Raw genomic sequence first — 20,734 nt, forward strand, 5'->3', positions numbered from 1 at the left:
GTAAAAATTACACCTTATTATTCTGTAGGTCCATACGGTTAAAATGATACCCTACTTATATAGGTTTGATTTTGTCGTACTTCTGGAAAAAATCATAACTACATGCACGTAAATTAAACGTTTAAAAATGTCCTCTTCTGACCCCTATAACTTATTTTTCCACATGCAGGGCTCATTTTTTGTGCCTTGATCTGTAGTTTTTATCGGTACCATTTTTGTTTTGACTGGACTTTTTGATCGCTTTTTATTCATTTTTTTATGGTATAAAAAGTGATTAAAAAAAAGCTATTTTGGACTTTGTAATTTTTTTTTTAAGCGCACGCCATTGACCGTGTGGTTTAATTAACGATATATTTTAATAGTTCGGACATTTACGCATGCGGCGATACCAATTTTTTTTTTTTTAAATGGGAAAAGGCGGGGGGGGGGGGGGGGGGGGGGGTGATTCAAACCCATAGAGGGCTATAACATTGCACACACTGATCACTTACACTGAAAACTGCTATGCCATAGCATAGCATTGATCAGTGTCATCTGCTGCTCAAGCCTGGATCTCAGCGAGGAGCATGGTAAGGCACCTCCTGCAGTCCTCTCAGCTGTTTAGGACGCAGCAATTTCACCATGGCGGTCCCGAACAGCTCCACTGAGCTAACCGGGATGGATTTCTCCCGTTTTAGATGCCGCAATCAACTTTGATCGCGGTGTCTAAAGGGTTAATACCGGATATAAGCCCGATAGGCGATGTCCAGTATTAGCAGCGGGTCCTGGCTGCTGATAGCAACCGGGACCCAGCAGATACGAAGCGCGCTTAGCTTCTAAGCACGCTTCACAGATCGGGAGCCAGCCACGGACGTAAATATACGCCCGTGGTCGTTAAAGGGTTAAACCACCAATTTAAGTTTCCCTATATGATTTGTTTAAGCAATCAATATATTTCTTAAACTAATCAAAGCAATGTTATTGCATTGATTAAATAGGTGCTCTAAAAGTAAAGCCCGAGGCTTCTGAACAGCTCCTAGAGAAATCTAGGTGAAACATGTTGGAGGGTGGCACAAGGATTTCTGCTTATGGTGCATACTGAGTTGGTAAGGTTTACTAACTCTTTTTGGTATAGCTTAGATAGGCAACTTGTGTACCATTACTCATGCCTGCATTGTTAAGCAATTGACTGCACAAGTGGCACTCTGTACTTTATATTACATATATAAACTAGGGATCGACCGATATCGTTTTTTTAGGGACGATACCGATAATCGGTGAAGGTTAGGGCCGATAGCTGATAACTTTATACCGATATTCCGGTAAAAGTTATCGCCTATTTATCCCCCCGCGACACCGCTGCAGATCATTGATTTAAAGCGGGCGCTTTAAATCAATGCACTGCAGTGGCTTTTGCAGTGCCATAGGCCGCCGCCGCCACCACCCGCTTCTCTCCCCCTATCTGTCAGGGTGGTCCGGGCCATCGTTCCTTCCTGTAGTGTCCGGCGGCATTCCGGGTGGAGGGTGAACAGGTCCGGGCTGTCCTTCTCCGGGGGTCATCTTCTCCACTCCGGGCAGGCTCCGGCCTAGTAACGCAGCATAGACGCCGCTGCGCAGTGATGCCCGTGCGCAGCGACGCACCTGACGTCACGGCGTCTATGCAGCGTACTAGGCCGGAGCCTGCCCGGAGTGGAGAAGATGACCCCCGGAGAAGGACAGCCCGGACCGATTCACCCTCCACCCGGAATGCCGCCGGACACTACAGGAAGGATGGATGGCCCGGACCACCCCCATTATGGGTAAGTTTAATTTTTTTTTATTGAGTCGGAGGGTGGGGGAGGGGCCCGACCGATATAGCGGTATGGGCAAAAATCCATACTGGTATACCGCCCAGCACTACGGTGGGGGGTGCGACGTGGTGCGGTGGGTCGGGGGGCTGTCACGGTGCGGTGATGGGGCATTATCGGCAAGGTAATTGCCGATACCGATAATGCCCAAAATCGTGATTATTGTTCGATAATATCGGCCATACCGATAATCGGTCGATCCCTAATATAAACTATAATATAATAAAATATAAATCTCTGGCAACACCACAGTGAGCATGCAATATTATTGAATATATGTATCGATTGAATCTATTAAAGTAATACTCCGTCTCTAGACATCTTATTCCCTATCCAAAAGGATAGGGGATAAGATGTTTGACCCTGGGGGTCCCCACCGCTGGGGCCCCCTGCAATCTCCCTGCTGCCCCCGGTGTTCGTTTAGAGCATCAGGTGCAGCGCCGAAGGGGGAGTGGCCGTGATTTCATGAGTGGGGCGGGAACGTGATGTCACGAGCCTCCGCCCCACCAGTCATGCGATACAGAGGGAAGTTTGCTCCGTGCACCAGATTTCTGGTATGCCACAGCAGAGATGGTGGGGTCCCCAGCGGCGGGGCCCCCGTGATCAGGCATCTTATCCCCTATCCTTTGGATAGGGGATAAGATGTCTAGGGGCAGAGTACCCCTTTAAGTATAGTGTATATACATATTTCATGAATTCTCGTGTCCTACTCCATTGGTGTTCATGTTTTATTGGATATGTTGGGGGTAATTGTTTGAAATGTATTAACCAAATTCTTTTTCTGTTTTGGGGGTATATTAACATCTTGAGGACTCCTTCTCACCTTCTAAAAATCATAATGCTTTCAATTTTCCACCTGTTTCACAATGTTTTTTTGGGACACCAATTGTACTTTGTATGAAATGATCGATGTCATTACAGTCTACGCGGTGAAAAAAAAATAATATTTGCGAAGTGAAATAAAAAAAAAAAAAAAACATTTTGTAACTTTGTTACTTTCTACGCAGTGCACTTTTCGGTAAAAAGAACACCTTATCTTTATTATGTCAGTCCATACAATTACAATGATACCTGACTTATATAGGTTTTATTTTGTTTTACTAGTTTGAAATAATCATACCTTTTTGTACGAGAATTAGTATGCTTAAAATTGTCCACTTCTGACCCCTATAACTTTTATTTTTCCGTTTAAGGCGATGTATAAGGGCTTTTTGTTTTACTATTGTGGACAAAGCATTTGACCCAACACCATGTGCTTTTACCAGACACCTGTGCTTAAATTCCTCCAACAAAAAGCTTCTATATCGCCTGTTACATCTTAATGTAGTGTGTTTTAGTAGAAATTAATAAAAGAAAGAAAAAAAAAAGTATATATGATTAAAAATAATGATATTCCTCTAGCATAACACTGTTTATGGGATTCTGGAAATATGTTTCTGAAATAATCTTTTGTTCTTACCCGCAAAAGGTGGAGGAGGCCCTCCAGGTCCAGTAGGTCCAGGAAATCTGTCACCACCAGGACCGGAGGTTGGAAACCGACCCCTGCCTCTGCCTCCCGGTGGAAAAGGCAAGCGAGCATTGATACCAGGTGGGCCGGCTTTTCCTTCTCCGGACATTTGACCAGCCTGTGTAGCTGCAACAATTAAAATACAACAAAAAGTATCTCTACCTCAAAACAAAGTACAGAAATACCTGACCCCAGAGGCTGACTATTTTTAAAAATTGGGAGTACACATTTTATATTTTTGTAAAGATTTTATGTAACTTTTCATGTGACAAACACTAATGGAAATAACACTATGCTACAATGTAAAGTAGTGAGTGCACAGCCTGTATAAGTGTTTAACCCCTTAACGACCACGGACGTGTATACACATCCAGGCAGGATGAACGTTCCCGCACCAGGACGTGTATACTCATCCATGGTTCTCATGGGTGCTGCCCAGCGCACCCACGAGATCGCGGCAGGGACTCTGCTGTAACACACAGCCGGGACCCTGCCGCACTGCCGGGACCGAAGTAAACTTTGGTCCCGGCAGTTTAACCCTTACAGCCGCGGTCGGAAGTGACCGCTGGCTGTAAGTGTTATGACAGAGGGAGGGAGCTCCCTCTGTCACACCTGCAGCACCCTGCAGCGCGATCGCGGGGTGCTGTGTGTAATCCCCGGCGGGCGGGGACCTGCCGCACTGCCGGGACCGAAGACAACTTTGGTCCCGGCAGTTTAACCTATACAGCCGCGGTCGGAAGCGACCGCGAGCTGTAAGGAGTTTTGACAGAGGGAGGGGGCTCCCTCTGTCTCTCTCCTGTAGAACCCCGCAATGATCGCGGGGTGCTGCTGCTTACCTGGGCAGCCAGGGGTCTTTACAAGGACCCCCAGGTCTGCCCCGGGTATTGCCTGTGAGGACGTGCCAGAGGCACGTCCTCATATGCTGCCTGCTAGTGTAAAACTAGCAGGCAGCATATATCTGCAATGCTTTGGAATACTAAGTCAGAGTGGGAATCAACTACACCCTGACATGAATCAACCTGAACACAGATACCCCGCAAACAACCCTCCCTGTGGAATGGGCCAAGGAAAACGGTTGTTTTGACCAGTGCGTTACCCCGAAACCTACCCCTCCAACATGGTAGTAGGCTGCGCGAGCGAAAGTAAGTAGCATGTGAACAACACCACTGGAAGGCAAATGATAACTTATGTAGGGGAAAAAGGACGTCATTAACGTAGAGTGCCCAGAGAACATGCCGGGTCACCCCACCGGACCCCTTGTACCAGGAACAGGGCATGTGCTTCTGGCAGTGAATAACAACCAGGCAGAGCACAGTCTGGCACGCCAGAACAAAAGCAGAGATCACTGCAAAGCAAGGTGACACCACTTATGTAAGTGGTAAAGTGGTCGCTGCTGCTGTAGAAGGTCCACTGCACTTACAGGGACACAGTCATAAGTCCCCTCCCACTTTTAACTGTTAGTGGTGGACCAGAATGTCAGCCACAGATGAGGCAGACAGTACGCTCCCATGGACGTAGCAGAGTCCAGTGGAATGCTGGGCCACCCCTCCAGGCAGTGCTCACGTGGAGTGGAGAACCTGAACTAAAGTTGTGGATGAGGCGGCTATCCTCCGTGGCTGCAGAGGGTTCATTACACAATGGTCAACCCTGAAATATAGTAGGTATTTGAACCACAGCCTTGTATGTGGCAGAAGTCGCAATCTTTATGGATGTTGTACAGGGTCCATCGGTCAACTCTCACTCACAGAGGAGGACCGGAACTGCAGCTGTGGCAGACGGCACGCCCTCCATGGGCATTGTAGAGGGTCCACTATACGTTGAACCACCATATGGAAGCTGCAAAGAGACACGGCAGACTTGGTATGGGAAGCCGGAGAAGAAAGAAATAGGAATGGGACTGTCAGGCTTCTTGGTAGTTCCTAAGGGATGTAAAGAGCAGTGTGGCGAGTTACGCTGAGTACTGTAACTAAGGCTGTACCACTGGCAAAACCCTACACCTCCGTGAAAGTGACCGACAGGTTGCTGCGGAAATGGCAAAAGTCCGAAAAAGTGGCTCGGGAACAGGTGTTAGAAAGCCTGTACTGCAAACTCTAGGTCAGCGACCATGTATGCAAAAAGGTACAGCGCAAAAGGTCCTTTGCCACAAAACATTTGGACCAGGGGGCAAAGCAATTGAAGAAAGTGAAAGGGATAGTTAGGTATTATCCCACATACCTTTAGATACAACCCACAACAGCGGATCACTTCTGCTTAATCCGAGAGCCCTCAAGCTAGACGCAGGGTAAAACCAGGCAAGAAAACAGAGAGAAAACTAGGAGTGCACGGAATCGATCATACTGCCTCAGTGCCCTGTACCCGAAGATACTGCCATTTTGGGTCAATGCATATGGTGTTGGAAGCAAGTTTCGACAACGGTTCCAGTTCTTAAAACCCTGTGCACTATATGGTCCCCAGATAGGGGACATGCTAGATATTAAACTGATAAGAACAAATACTACCCCTGATCTTAGCCGAGAAGCGATGAGCAGGAGAAAAAAAGGTTATGAAAAAAATAAAATAAATTAAATGTGTAATAATCACCTTTGGCCACTAAAGGGGGCCCAAAAGCAGATTGCAACAGCAGATTGCAACAGAGCTGCACAGAAATCATTTATGCAGCCACTAGAGGACGCAGAGCACCTGTAAGCAAACTTTTTATTTTTATAAGAAGACAGGGCACGCTATAGACGAACCACGCCCCCAGAGCTGCCAAAAAAGAGGAGGTAAGAGAGTCACAGGAGTTGGAGACCGGGAGCTAAAACACTTGAGTGGCTGGACCGGCCCCACAGCTCCACCTCCGCTCAGGAACCACCCACCACCGGAGACCTGCTGCCCCATGATGAGACTGTCAGGCTTCCCACTGAGGCAGCAAGCAGAGGGTCTTCGGTCAGCGAGAATAGAATGCGGCCAGGTTACTGTGCCTCGCCGCAAAACGGTAAGAAATGTAGGACAAACCAACTGCTCCATCTTTTTACACTCACCCTGAAGTCTTCAGCCAGCTAAAAACCACACACTGCATCACACCAAGCTGCCATAGCGAGGCAACCAGGGGCAAGTGGGGGACCTGGACCCAGGGTACTACCGCCAGGCGCTGGCCGTTGGCAAGAAGGGGTTGACGGCCCATACCCCTATGCACAGTGCCCCTTTGTCACATGTAGGTGATCAGGTAGCGCAATGCTCCTGTCGCTCAACCTAGAAAATTAACAAAGGAAAAAAACCTAACTATACATCCCTAGCTAGAAAATAAACAGAAAAGACCAGGCCTGGAGAGCTCCAGACCTGTGTCTGCCTCCTACTGACACTAAGCTAAAACTGATTAGCTTTGAGCCAGTGGGTGGGTATATCCTGCTGGGAGAAGCCAAATTCATTTTTTTTGTGTCAGTCTCCTAGTGGATAACAGCATAATACCCCATCGTGTTCCCCAATGAGGCGACCAAGATCAAGACCCGACATCACTTGTTAGGTGATCAGAGGGTGCTAGTCCTGCTTCAATTTTGCAACAGCTGTAGGCACCCAGATTACAAAACACTGTTTCAATGGGTGGGGTAGCTGATGTGTGGGAGGAAGGAAAGTGACCTCAATCTATCAAGCATGGAACTGTGGGATGTGTAGTTTAGAGAACAAAATCCAATGAGAAATACCCAGTTCTGGCAGGTAAGTACTAAAATCACTTTATAGTGGATAACCCCTTTATGGTTTAAAAAAAAAAAATCCTGAGCTGGACACAATGGATTTCAATGACTTTAATAGGGGAACTTCGTGTTTTCATATGTCTGTTTATTTAGCAGGATTCTTTGTGCAGAATTCCTCGAGCACTGCATAGCCGTCAATGGTGACGGCGCAGTGCCGCAGGGTCCTACCGCAGACGGCGGCTGCCAGGCGGAATCTTCGCTCGCTAAATTCCGCGTTCGCTCCGCAGTGTGAATGCACCCTTAGGGACTATTCACACGTACAGTATTCTGTGCAGATTTGATGCGCAGGATTTTCTACTGCAGATTTCAATGTAAACTGAATGACTTGAAATCCTGTGCATCAAATATGCGCAGAATACTGTACGTGTGAATAGACCCTTAAGGAGCCAACTCTCCCTTTCCTGCACAGCTATGTTATGTTGTGTACTGTAACACTGGCGTAAGCAATAATGAGGCTGCCCTTATGTGCCACTGCCTCTTCAAACAGTTAATGGGATGCAAATTCTTGGACTTAAACCTAATATTGATAACCTATTGAGAATATACTAATTTTTAAATCCTACATAACCGCTTCACAGTTCCTCTAAAAGTATTCACCACAAATGATCAATTACACAAAAATATCACTTATCTTAGATTGAAAGCCCCACTGTCACAAGATACTTTGTAAGTATCATACAGATGTCCTTATATAAAGGAATTAAACTAAAAGGTGGTATGGGCTAACAGCATACCACCAAGGTAAGCATTTTAGCACTGGATGTCATTTATAAAACCTAATATAATGTGGAAGAGAGGATACTTACTTTTTCTTGACTGCATTTCAAATTGACTAAGAAACTGCTTGTTGCAGGGAGTTACAGCAGGATTCTGCCCATGGAGTTCTCTCTTAGGCAATAGATCCATCAATTTCTTTGATGAGGACTCCGAACCAACACATATCAGGGCAAACCTTTGTAAATATATCAAAGTATGCAAAAAAAAACAAATTAAGAATCCATGTCAATATTTGTATCCAAAAACCAATGAACATTAAACAATGAAATGCATGTCACCATAAGGGTGCGTTCACACGGAGTAAATGGAGTGTAATTCACACAGAAAAATTTACGGGCGGAATTTATTTCTTACCATTGACTTCAATTGATTTCTGCTAGCGGATTCCGCTTGAAGAATGAACATGTTCTTTCTTCAAGCGGAACGGAATTCAGCGTTGGAATTCTGCTAGCAGAATTTCCGCAGTGTGAACAGGACAGCAGAAATAACATTAAAGTCAATGGGCAGAGGAGATGTGAATTAATTTGGAGAGAAGAATTCAAGAGGAATTACTTGAGTAAATTCCTCTTGAATTACACAGTGTGAACGCACTCTGTCATAACTATATGTACAGTCCTTAACCCCTTAAGGACCGGGGTTTTTTCCATTTTTTGCATTTTCGTTTTTTGCTCCTTGCCTTTAAAAAATCATAACTCATTCAATTTTGCACCTAAAAATCCATATGATGGCTTATTTTTTGCGCCACCAATTCTACTTTGTAATGACGTCAGTCATTTTGCCCAAAAATCTACGGTGAAACGGGAAAAAAAATCATTGTGCGACAAAATTGAGAGAAAAAAACGCCGTTTTGTAACTTTTGGGGGCTTCCGTTTCTGCGTAGTAAATTTTTCGGTAAAAATGACCTTATCTTTATTCTGTATTCTGTAATGATACCCTACTTATATAGGTTTGATTTTGTCGGACTTCTGTAAAAAAATCATAACTACATGCAGGAAAATTAATACGTTTAAAATTGTCATCTTTTGACCCCTATAACTTTTTTATTTTTCCGTGTATGGGGCGGTATGAGGGTTCATTTTTTGCGCCGTGATCTGAAGTTTTTAACGGTACCATTTTTGCATTGATAGGACTTATTGATCGTTTTATTCATTTTGAAATGATATAAAAAGTGACCAAAAATGCACTATTTTGGACTTTGGAATTTTTTTGCGCGCACGCCATTGACCGAGCTGTTTAATTAATGATATATTTTTATAATTCGGACATTTCCGCACGCGGTGATACCATATATGTTCATTTTTATTTACACTGTGGTTTTTTTTTTTTATTGGAAAAGGGGGGGTGATTCAAACTTTTAATAGGGGAGGAGTTAAATGATCTTTATTCACTTTTTTTTTTTCACTTTTTTTTTGCAGTGTTATAGCTCCCATAGGGACCTATAACACTGCACACACTGATCTTCTATGCTGATCACTGGTTTCTCATAAGAAACCAGTGATCAACGATTCTGCCGCATGACTGCTCATGCCTGGATCTCAGGCACTGAGCAGTCATTCGGCGATCGGACAGCGAGGAGGCAGGTAGGGGCCCTCCCGCTGTCCTGTCAGCTGTTCGGGATGCCGCGATTAGCCGCGGCTATCCCGAACAGCCCGACTGAGCTAGCCGGCCACTTTCACTTTTAGCCGCGCGTCTCAGCTCTGAGCGCGCGGCTAAAGGGTTAATAGCGCGCGGCGCCGCGAGCTATTGGAGGCGGGTCCCGGCTTCACTATGACGCCGGGCCCGCCGTGATATGACGCAGGGTTACTGTGTAACCCCGCGTTATATCAGGAGAGCAGGACCAAGGGCGTACCTGTACGCCCTTGGTCCTTAAGGGGTTAAAGGAATAGTCCGGCGCGCACTTTTTTCATTTTATCCCGTCCGGGCTGCAAAATAAAAGAAAACACACTTTCTCTTACCTGCCAACGAGCCCTCGGAGCTCCGGTACAGGTGTTCGGTCCCCGGGCTGTATTCTTCTTACTTCCTGTTAGCCCGGCACGTCACACGGAGCTTCAGCTCGTTGGCAGGTAAGAGAAAGTGTGTTTTATTTTATTTTGCAACCCGGACGGGATGAAATGAAAAAAGTACGTGCCGGACTACTCCTTTAAGAGCTAAACAACACAAAAATAGATAGCTTCCAGCCTTCACAAAGTTGTGATGCTCAATTGGTGACCTTTGTAGATTGATATGTAGTCCAGTCAGCAACGCTTCAATATGATGTCTCTGGACAGGACCTAAGCACCTGGAAATCAGCCGCTCACAAAGGACACAGCAGTGTTAAGGAGTAAGGCTATGTTCAAAAGCCAGAATTTTTGCATAGAATTCTGAATGAATTCATAGCCAATACACTTTGATGGGATTCTGCAGTTCATTCACACAGAAATTTTGCTGCAGAATTTCCATTGCAGGAATTCCATTGAAGTGAACTGGCTATAAATTCACGAAGAATTTCCATGCAGAAATTCTGCCGTGTAAACATAGCCTAAGCATTTACCTGCAGCTGACACTTAGAGCAACAATGTGATTGGCCCTGTTATAAACAAATAAAGCTGTCTCATGTCATGTTCTACTAAGTCTGGGATACACACAAAGGCTTAGGGCCCATGAACACAATGTAATTTCTTCTTCTTCTATGAGGACTGGCAATGTCCAAGCAGCCCTAACTCCAAATGAGTCATTTCTTTTGAGTAAAGAACCTTGCATTTACCTGTGAGTGCCGCTATTTATTTCTACTACCTACTCATTATACTGCTCAAAGAATGAATAATGTGGACCACATTGCTGTCAATGACATATGAAACCTGAGCTGTGATTGATTGCTATTGGAAAATCAATCACCTTTTTGTCTCAAACAGATAAATCTGGGCCAAAGATTTCATTTGGTCAAACAACCCTTTTAACCCCTTGACGACATAGAACATAAACGGACAGTTACTAGTGCCCTGATACTTAACGCACTAGGACGTACATTTACGTTCTATAAATGATTAGGGCACCAGAAGCGGTGCTCACATCATGCAAGGCAGGTCCCAGCTGCTATCAGCCAAGGACCTGATGGTAATGGTGGACATCAGTGCGATCATTGATATCAGCCATTACCAGTAGGTCCTTGGCTGATTAACCCCTCCGATGCTGCAATCAATACAGATCACGGCATCTGCAGCAATGCGGCACTTAGAATGGATGATCCAAGATGGCAGACGGAGGTCCCCTTAACTGCCTCCATCCATTCTCCCGCTGTCTTCTTCTCTGGTCTGCCTTCTAGCAGGCCAGAGAAGTAAATTATGGATAATACTGATCAGTGCTATGCATTGCAAAAAATAGTCCCCTGTGGGAACATAAAAAGTGTTAAAAAATTAAAAAGTGAAAGCCCCTCCCCCAATAAAAATTTTAATGGCCCCTTTAACCCCTTAAGGACATAGGGCGTATCCATACGCCCCCGTTTCCAAGTCCTTAAGGACCGAGGGCGTATGGATACGCCCTGAGCATTTCCGGCCCCGCTAGCCGGAGGGGAGCCGGGGCAGGATGCCTGCTGAAATCGTTCAGCAGGCATCCCGGCATATCGCCCAGGGGGTTCATTATGTCCCCCCATGTCGGCGATTGCCGCAGATCGCTGGACAATTCAGTCCAGCGATCTGCGGCAGATTCCGGGTCAATCGGGTCTCCAGTGACCCAAGACCCGGAATTACTGGCTGATCGGGGCCGTCAGAGACGGCCCCGAACAGCCATTGCCAGCAGAGGTGAGGTGGCACTGGTGCCACCTCACGATCGCCCTTATTCATCGGTCGGGTGTCATCTCCGCAAACCGCTCCGCCCCTCTTCCGGAGGACGTGAGCGGGCAGAAGACCCCGGGTGCTGGGGACCCCGATCCCCGGCGTCCCTGTTGGGATGGGGGCCCCAGGAGCGACAGCGGCGAGGGACTGACATCGTGGAGCAGCAGCAGGAGGTGAGTGACAGCCTCCTGCTGTTGCTTAGCAACAGCTCCCAGCATGCAAAAAGGGCATGCTGGGAGCTGTAGTTTTGCAACAGCTGGAGGCACATTTTTCTATGGAAAAGTGTACCTTCAGCTGTTGTATAACTACAACTCCCAGCTTGCACAATCAGCTAAAGTGCATGCTGGGAGTTGTAGTGGTGCATCTGGTGGTTGCATAACTACAACTCCCAGCATGCCCGTTGGCTGTCGGTGACTGCTGAGTTGTAGTTTTGCAACAGCTGAAGGCACACTGAGTTAAGTAGCAAACCAGTGTGTCTCCAGCTGTTGCATAACTACAATCCCCAGCATCCCCAGCCAATGTAGTATGCCTCCGGCTGTTGCATAACTACAAGACCAAGCATGCCCTTCCGCTGTCTGTACATGCTGGGGGTTGTAGCTTTTGCAACAGCTGAAGGCACACTGGTTGCAAAACACTGAGTTTGTTACCAAACTCAGTGTTTCACAACCTGTGTGTCTCCAGCTGTTGCAAAACTACAACTCCCAGCATGCACTGATAGACCGTACATGCTGGGAGTTGTAGTTTTGCAACAGCTGGGTGTTTCTTCCTCCCCCCCCCAATGTGAACGTACAGGGTACACTCACATGGGCGAAGGATTACAGTAAGTATCCGGCTGCAAGTTTGAGCTGCGGCAAATTTTCTGCCGCAGCTCAAACTGCCAGCGAGAAACTACTGTGAACCCCCGCCCGTGCGACTGTACCCTAAAAACACTACACTAAAACAAAAATAAAAAGTAAAAAACACTACATATCCACATACCCCTACACAGCCCCCCTCCCCAATAAAAATGAAAAACATCTGGTACGTCACTGTTTCCAAAACGGAGCCTCCAGCGGTTGCAAAACTACAACTCCCAGCATGCACTGATAGACCCTACATGCTGAGAGTTGTAGTTTTGCAACAGCTGGATGTTCCCCCCCCCAAGTCATGAAACACCTGTGGGGTATAAAGGTTCACACAACCCCTTGTTACGTTCCCCGAGGGGTCTAGTTTCCAAAATGGTATGCCATATGTTTTTTTTTTTGCTGTCCTGGCTTCCTAAATGCGGCATGCCCCCAGAGCAAAATTTGCTTTCAAAAAGCCAAATGTGACTCCTTCTCTTCTGAGACCTGTAGTGCGCCAGCAGAGCACTTTTCACCCCCCATATGGGGTGTTTTCTGAATCGGGAGAAATTGGGTTTCAAATTTTAGGGGGTATTTTCTGCTATTACGCTTTTTAAAAATGTAACATTTTTGGGAAACCAAGCATTTTAGGTAAAAAAAATAAAAATTTTTTTACATATGCAAAAGTCGTGAATCACCTGTGGGGTATTAAGGTTCACTTTACCCCTTGTTACGTTCCCTGAGGGGTCTAGTTTCCAAAATGGTATGCCATGTGGTTTTTTTTGCTGTCCTGGCACCATAGGGGCTTTCTAAAGGTGACATGCCCCCCAAAAACCATTTGTCGCTCCTTCCCTTCTGAGCCCTCTACTGCGCCCGCTGAACAATTAACATAGACATATGAGGTATGTGCTTACTCGAGAGAAATTGGGTTTCAAATACAAGTAAAAATTCTCGTTTTTACCCCTTGCAAAAATTCAAAAATTGGGTCTACAAGAACATGAGAGTGTAAAAAATTAAGATTTTGAATTTTCTCCTTCACTTTGCTGATATTCCTGTGAAACACCTAAAGGGTTAATACACTTACTGAATGTCATTTTGAATACTTTGGGGGTGCAGTTTTTATAATGGGGTCTTTTATGAGGTATTTCTAATATGAAGACCCTTCAAATCTACTTCAAAACTGAACTGGTCCCTGAAAAATAGTGAGTTTGAAAATTTTGTGAAAAATTTCAAAATTGCTGCTGAACTTTGAAGCCCTCTGGTGTCTTCCAAAAGTAAAAACTCAAATTTTATGATGCAAACATAAAGTAGACATATTGTATATGTGAACCCAAAAAAAAATTATTTTGAATATCCATTTTCCTTACAAGCAGAGAGCTTCAAAGTTAGAAAAATGCAAAATTTTCATATTTTCATCAAATTTGGGGATTTTTCACCAAGAAAGGATGCAAGTTACCACAAAATTTTACCACTAAGTTAAAGTAGAATATGTCACGAAAAAACAATCTCGGAATCAGAATGATAACTAAAAGCATTCCAGAGTTATTAATGTTTAAAGTGACAGTGGTCAGATGTTCAAAAAATGCTCTGGTCCTTAAGGTGAAAAAGGGCTCGGTCGTTAAGGGGTTAAGTGAGTGATGGCATTACAAAGCACAATTGGTCGCACAAGAAAACAAGACCTCACATGGGTCTGTGGATGGAAATATAAGAGGGTTCTGATTTTTAGAAGGCGTGGAAGAAAAAACGTTAATGCAAAAATAAAATTGGATGTGTCCTTAAAGCGTACCCATCAGATCCAACCCAAAAAATTTTTTTTAATATATCACTCAGTACCTAATCCTGACCATATACATCAAATTTTTATGTGTCTAGCACCTTTATTTTTTTATTACACTTTTAAATTTAGCTCACGAATCTGAATTCCTCTCAAAGGGAGGGGGCGTGGCCTCACTGTGGAGGTCTCCGCCCCCTCTCTCAGTATGCTGTCTGCTCACATCTCCCCTAGCATTAGCAAAACTACAACTCCCAGTTTGTCCTCACTGTTTAGTTGAGATGAAAATACCCCTTTTCAATGATGATCTCCAAAATTTCACCATCAGGCAGCTTAAGTTTTATATATTGGATTTCAGCATTTTATACATTTGAGATACAAATAAAATTAGTTCATGGACAATTCATGAATTTTAAACTACCGTATATACTCGAGTATAGGCCGAGTTTTTCAGCACGATTTTTCGTGCTGAAAACACCCCCCTCGGCTTATACTCGAGTGAACTCCCCCACCCGCAGTGGTCTTCAACATGCGGACCTCCAGAGGTTTCAAAACTACAACTCCCAGCAAGCCCGGGCAGCCATCGGCTGTCCGGGCTTGCTGGGAGTTGTAGTTTTGAAACCTCCGGAGGTCCGCAGGTTGAAGACCACTGCGGCCTTCAACATCATCCAGCCCCCTCTCACCCCCTTTAGTTCTGAGTACTCACCTCCGCTCGGCGCTGGTCCGGTCCTGCAGGGCTGTCCGGTAAGGAGGTGGTCCGGTGAGGAGGTGGTCCGGGCTGCTATCTTCACCGGGGAGGCCTCTTCTAAGCGCTTCCGGCCCGGCCTCAGAATAGTCACGTTGCCTTGACAACGACGCAGATACGTCGCTGTCAAGGCAACGGCTCTATTCCGGGCCGGAAGCGCGGAGAAGAGGCGCCCCCGGTGAAGATAGCAGCCCGGACCACCTCCTCACCGGACCACCTCCTTACCGGACAGCCCTGCAGGACCGGACCAGCGCCGAGCGGAGGTGAGTACTCAGAACTAAAGGGGGTGAGAGGGGGCTGGATGATGTTGAAGGCCGCAGTGGTCTTCAACCTGCGGACCTCCGGAGGTTTCAAAACTACAACTCCCAGCAAGCCCGGACAGCCGATGGCTGCCCGGGCTTGCTGGGAGTTGTAGTTTTGAAACCTCTGGAGGTCCGCATGTTGAAGGCCGCAGTGGTCTTCAACCTGCGGACCTCCGGAGGTTTCAAAACTACAACTCCCAGCAAGCCCGGACAGCCGATGGCTGCCCGGGCTTGCTGGGAGTTGTAGTTTTGAAACCTCTGGAGGTCCGCAGGTTGAAGACCACTGAGGGCGAATGATGAGAAGAGGACAATGAAGGGGGGGGGGGGTGTGGGGATGATGAAGGGGGGGGGGGGGTTGTGGGGATGATGAAGGGGGGTGGGGATGATGAAGGGGGGGGGGGTGTGGGATGATTACAAGGGGATGATGAAGGGGGGATGTGTGGGATGATAAGGGGATGTGTGGGATGATGACAAGGGGATGATGAAGGGGGGATGTGTGGGATGATGACAAGGGGATGATGAAGGGGGGATGTGTGGGATAAGGGGATGTGTGGGATGATGACAAGGGGATGATGAAGGGGGGATGTGTGGGATGATGACAAGGGGATGATGAAGGGGGGATGTGTGGGATGATGACAAGGGGATGATGAGGATGTTAATGACGGGTCTGGATGATGACAGGGGGGATGAGGTATTTCCCACCCTAGGCTTATACTCGAGTCAATAACTTTTCCTGGGATTTTGGGTTGAAATTAGGGGTCTCGGCTTATACTCGGGTCGGCTTATACTCGAGTATATACGGTAGTTAAAAGTTGAGTTTTTACTAAATTTTCATTTGTGTGTTCATGGCATTAGAAAGTTTCGGCTCACCCTTTTGACTGTCCATTTGCACGATTTTCATAAAACTTTATTTCCAAAATATCATTGACACCCAAAGAGTGAACAGCATCTGTTAAGTCTTTATCTGTTGTCCACTAAAAACAGAAATAAACAAAATTAGCTTGAAGCAGCAGATACATTAAGATTTGTAAGGAAGACATTTTAAAGGATATGGTTTACATAAATCGGTATAATCCACAAATCCTACTAATAAAAACTAAAAAAAGGTCTTATGCATACTACTGTCCATTGAAAATGAGACAGCTACCCAATAGTTAAAGAAGTTTCTCCGGTAGAAGCCCATATTAGCTACTCTATTATAGGCTGAATATTTACTCTGCCTCTGTGCTCGAACTTTCACAAGCACTGTACCAGTATTTTCATTTGTGATTACGTGCTAACGGGGCACTATCACTCAGTGTTGGCCAATGAAGTGAGTGGGTCATTGGAAATCCGACCTCTAGAGCTAAGCTACTCGTACCCCTCACCTCTCTAAGAAATGCTGCCGTACTCCACCCAGTCATTTACATGAGTAGTGGTCATTGCAACAGAATGAGCCATATAAAATGCAAGTACAGTGCAAGTGTCCATACTGTAACACTAACATTAGGGTTTCTACCTAGAAAAAAAAAAAAAAAAAAAACTTTAAATACCACTAGCTTTGGGTATGTTTATCAAACTGGGTGAGTGAAAAACTGGTGTGATTCTGCCCACAGCTTTCACATTACCAGAGCCAGATAAAGTGAGCTGCGGCAGCAATACTTTACTGAGAGCTGCCATAGCCATTCCCCGCAATGCGCTAATAAATACTGGCCAATGCATGGCCGGTATTTGTAGCGCATTGCATACCCACGCACAACTAGTTCAGAACCCCTGCTCTAAATACAGGTCCCATGATTCCTTGTCTAAATGTGACGTAACTTTTTTCTTTCCCACACATTAGCCACCCCACCCATTGAAAATGTTATCCATAGTGCCTCCAACTGTTGCAAAACTACAATTCCTTCTCACCCAGCAGTTGCTCCACCCACTGAAGCAAAGATAGACTCCCTTTCATCTAGTGAATAGTGATGTAATGTCTCTGGTTGCACTGCAACCTGGGAAAACCTGAGACAACATGTATTTCGTATGCTGTTAAACATTGGGGCAAAAATCACAGGAGAATTGCTATATCACCATGAAACGCAGGTACAGATATTATATTATGAACTACACTAAGCATAGTCGAATAAATAAAAATCCTGAAATACCCCTTTAAAGAGGCATTTTGTATGTATATATATATATATATATATATATATATATATATATATATTTTTTTTTTTTTTTTAACCCCCAAAAACATCTTATCCCCTATCCAAAGGATATGCGGGGCTGCATCTCCCGTTTCGGAAACCTCCGGGTTTCCAGGACTGGGGATGTGACGTCACGTTACGCCCACTCCATTCATGTCTATGGGAGGGGGCTTGATGGCTGTTACAGTGAGTACTTACACCTCACAGGTTTTTTGAACAGTGGTCTGTAAAAGTGAAAATTGATTATTAACACTAAATTGCTGGTATTAACCCAAAAAATTTTTGTTTCAAAAGTAGTAAGAATAAAAGATCTTCACAAAATATGTATCCCAATTTCTACAGAATAAGGAAATACCCCATATAAGGCAGAAAAATACTATGCGGGTGCAAAACATAGCTTGGGAGCGATGAGATTTGAGGCCTAAAGTGGTGCTTTGCACTGCAATAGTTGAGGTTCTGACATAAAATCTATAAAAAAATAAAAATAAATAAAAAATAAATAAAACTGCAAGTGACCACAATTTTAAAACTACACCCCTCAAGGAATGTAACAAAGGGTACACCTCACAGGTTTTTTTGAACAGTGGTCCGTAAATTGAAAAATTAGATTTTTTACACTAAAATGCTGGGGTTGCCCAATTTTTTACATTTTCACAAGGGGTAATGGGAGAAGTTGGGTTACAAATTTTGGAGGGCTTTTTCTCCTGACTGTGAAAATACATCCACATATGGGGTAACATGCTGGGCGGGCGCACAACAAGGCTCAGAAGTCAGAGGTCTGTTTGCATTTGAGGCCTATGGCATATCAGTAGCTGACAGTTGCATACATTCAGAGGAAAATACAAAAATGAAACACCCACATGTGACACCATTACAGAAAGTACCCTGAGGAATAACTATAGGGGTAAAAAGGACATTGAACGCACAGGTGTTTCCTAAATTTATTTTCCAGGAATGGATGAAGGGTAACCTTTGAAAATTGCAATTTTCAACTTATGCTCTGCTCCATCTTTCTGGGAACAACTAACATGTGACTCCGAATTGTCGCCTGGAAATACGACAGAGCTCATGAGTGAGAACTCTTCGCAATTGAGGCGGATGTTTCTTACGGACCTAACTGTTACATATATTCAGAGGAAAGTACAAGAAAGGAACATCCACATGTGAGAATACTACAAACAGTACACCCCCTAGTGAAGGTGTATAGGGGTGAAGTGGAGATTTGGAACAGACAGGTGTTCCCTAAATTTATTTTCCAAGAATGGATGAAGTGTACTATGGGGGGGAAGAAAATTGCAATTTTACTGATATGCCAATTATTTTCCCAGAATGATGACCCAGAGTACAGCCAAAAGTAAAAATGATGCCCGCCCCAAACCCTATGCTCTGAATCATCATTCTGGGAATGTGATGTGTGTGGCCGTCCCTATTCTGTTACCTCAAACGCGCACCCTGCTCAAGTGGAGAGAGAGCGCTGCGCATTTGAGGCAACTGCAAACCTCCAATGCTGATGACTCAGTGTCCCTTTTTTATTTATTTTTTATTTTTTTTGGGGTGGGGGGGGCGCCACGGGAAATAAAATATTACCAGGGGTATTGGGAAATATATATATATTTTTTTTCTTTTTTTAATTGGGGGGTGGGGGGGGTTGGTTTTAAAATTTTGAAAACAATGTACTCTGGACTGGTACATTGGAATCGAATTCTGGGGACTTAAAATCAGGGGAAAGGAAAAGGATAAAAATGTAGTGCTCCATGGAAGTGTGATACTCCCTGAAGCAATTCTTAATGCAGAGGCCCGGATGTTCGGGGAAAGTGTCACATTGAGTGGTGGGGTGTCCTTCCGAATCCCCCTCTTGCGACACAGACTGCATTTTTTTTCTGGGCTCGTCCCTTCTTTCCAGTGTGGGACCTCATCTGGAAAGTGTTGGCCGGGGACGATCCGGGGGCCCACAGTTCCAGAGGTGCTCTGACCCGCTCCTTAGCGTTCACCAAAGATGAGGGCCTTTAGAACTTCCTTTTGGAACTCCAAGAATGTCCCCGAGTTGCCAGCGTACTGGGACAGTACAAAAGAATTGTACATGGCAACCTGTACCATGTAGACCGTAACTTTTTTTTGTACCATACCCGTGTTTTCGGCATGGCATCCCTTGGCTTGAGGACTTGATCAGAGAGACCAACTCCCCCCATATACCGATTGTAGTCCAGAATACAATCGGGCTTGAGGACCGGTCCCGTGGTACCTCGCACAGGGACAGGGGTGCTGCCATTCCCATAAATTGTGGACAGCATAAGGACATCCCTCTTAAAGCTGATGAGAGACTCATCAATAGCGACCTCCCGCCCAGGGACATAGGCGGGATCAGTTCGGGGGGGGGGGGGGGGGGGGATGGGGTACATGCTGCATTATCAGCATAATGCAAACATCTCCGGATGGCCTTGAACCGGGGACGGGTCATGGCCATACTGTACAGCGGGGTCTGGTAAAAGACATACCCACTCGAGTACTGCTTGACCTTTGATTTTCTTAACTAGGCCTAGCCATCAGGCCGAGCTAAAAAGGAGCCTGGGTTTGCAGCGACGAGCTGTTGGGCGAACAAGTTCGTCTGGTCAACCATCAGATTGACAAAGTCGTCACTGAAAAGAAAAATGTTAAAAAAAATAGTCAATTTCAGTGAACACGACAATGTCAATCTTGATTCCTGAGTCATCAACAAACTCAGGATTCACGGGCTTGTGGTCCACTGGCTCAATCCAGACAAGTTCTCCGGTACCAGACACCAGTAAACTTGGCTCGGGGCTTGACTAGTGAGCGCCAGGAGGATTCATACCAGCATGGGGCACAGAGTCAGGAGCAGAGGAGGTTTGCGACCTTGCATGGTGGCGTCTCCGCCACCTTGGTGGCTCATCATCAGAAAATGAGGAGAACATGGAAGAAATAAGGAAGCTGAGGTCTTCCTCGTCCTGTGGCACTTTCAGTGTAGGAAGCAATTATGGCATATGCCTCCTCTGCTGAAAATGCCCTGCAGGCCATTTCCCTACTCTAATGGGGATGGGGGGGTGTGTATGTGTGTGGTGAAAACTTTATTTGTGTATGTGCTGTGTGTGGTGCGAGACTACCTCCCTAACCGAAAAAAATATAAACTAAAAAAGAAAAAAAAGAAAATAAATAAATAGATTCTAGCGCAAAAAAACGGGTTTACCTAATCAGTGGTGTGCACACTGATTAGTGCTTGGTGGCGGCAGGGAGCGCAGAAGTCAGTGGGGGGGTT

General features: G+C 45.4%; 1 protein-coding gene and 1 non-coding gene across 6 annotated transcripts in view; both read right to left on the reverse strand.

The window, feature by feature from the left end:
• The window catches only part of CPSF6 (cleavage and polyadenylation specific factor 6), a 48,667-nt gene that overhangs the window by 20,596 nt on the left and 7,337 nt on the right, over positions 1–20,734 (reverse strand). For 3 of the 5 annotated variants that reach the window (XM_056574179.1, XM_056574180.1, XM_056574183.1), the window contains exons 3-5: positions 16,160–16,263; positions 7,871–8,016; positions 3,286–3,462 (exon numbers count right to left, since the gene is read on the reverse strand). In XM_056574179.1, the coding sequence (XP_056430154.1) occupies positions 3,286–3,462; positions 7,871–8,016; positions 16,160–16,263 (427 nt within the window). The remainder of the gene's footprint in view (positions 1–3,285; positions 3,463–7,870; positions 8,017–16,159; positions 16,264–20,734) is intronic. The other 2 variants (XM_056574181.1, XM_056574182.1) reach the window with 1 other exon arrangement.
• LOC130268094 (U2 spliceosomal RNA) lies at positions 5,673–5,855 on the reverse strand. The gene has a single exon (XR_008843461.1). It is a non-coding gene; the product is annotated as a U2 spliceosomal RNA (small nuclear RNA).

This window comes from Hyla sarda, chromosome 4 (genome assembly GCF_029499605.1).
Source record: "Hyla sarda isolate aHylSar1 chromosome 4, aHylSar1.hap1, whole genome shotgun sequence".
Lineage (NCBI taxonomy): Eukaryota > Metazoa > Chordata > Amphibia > Anura > Hylidae > Hyla > Hyla sarda.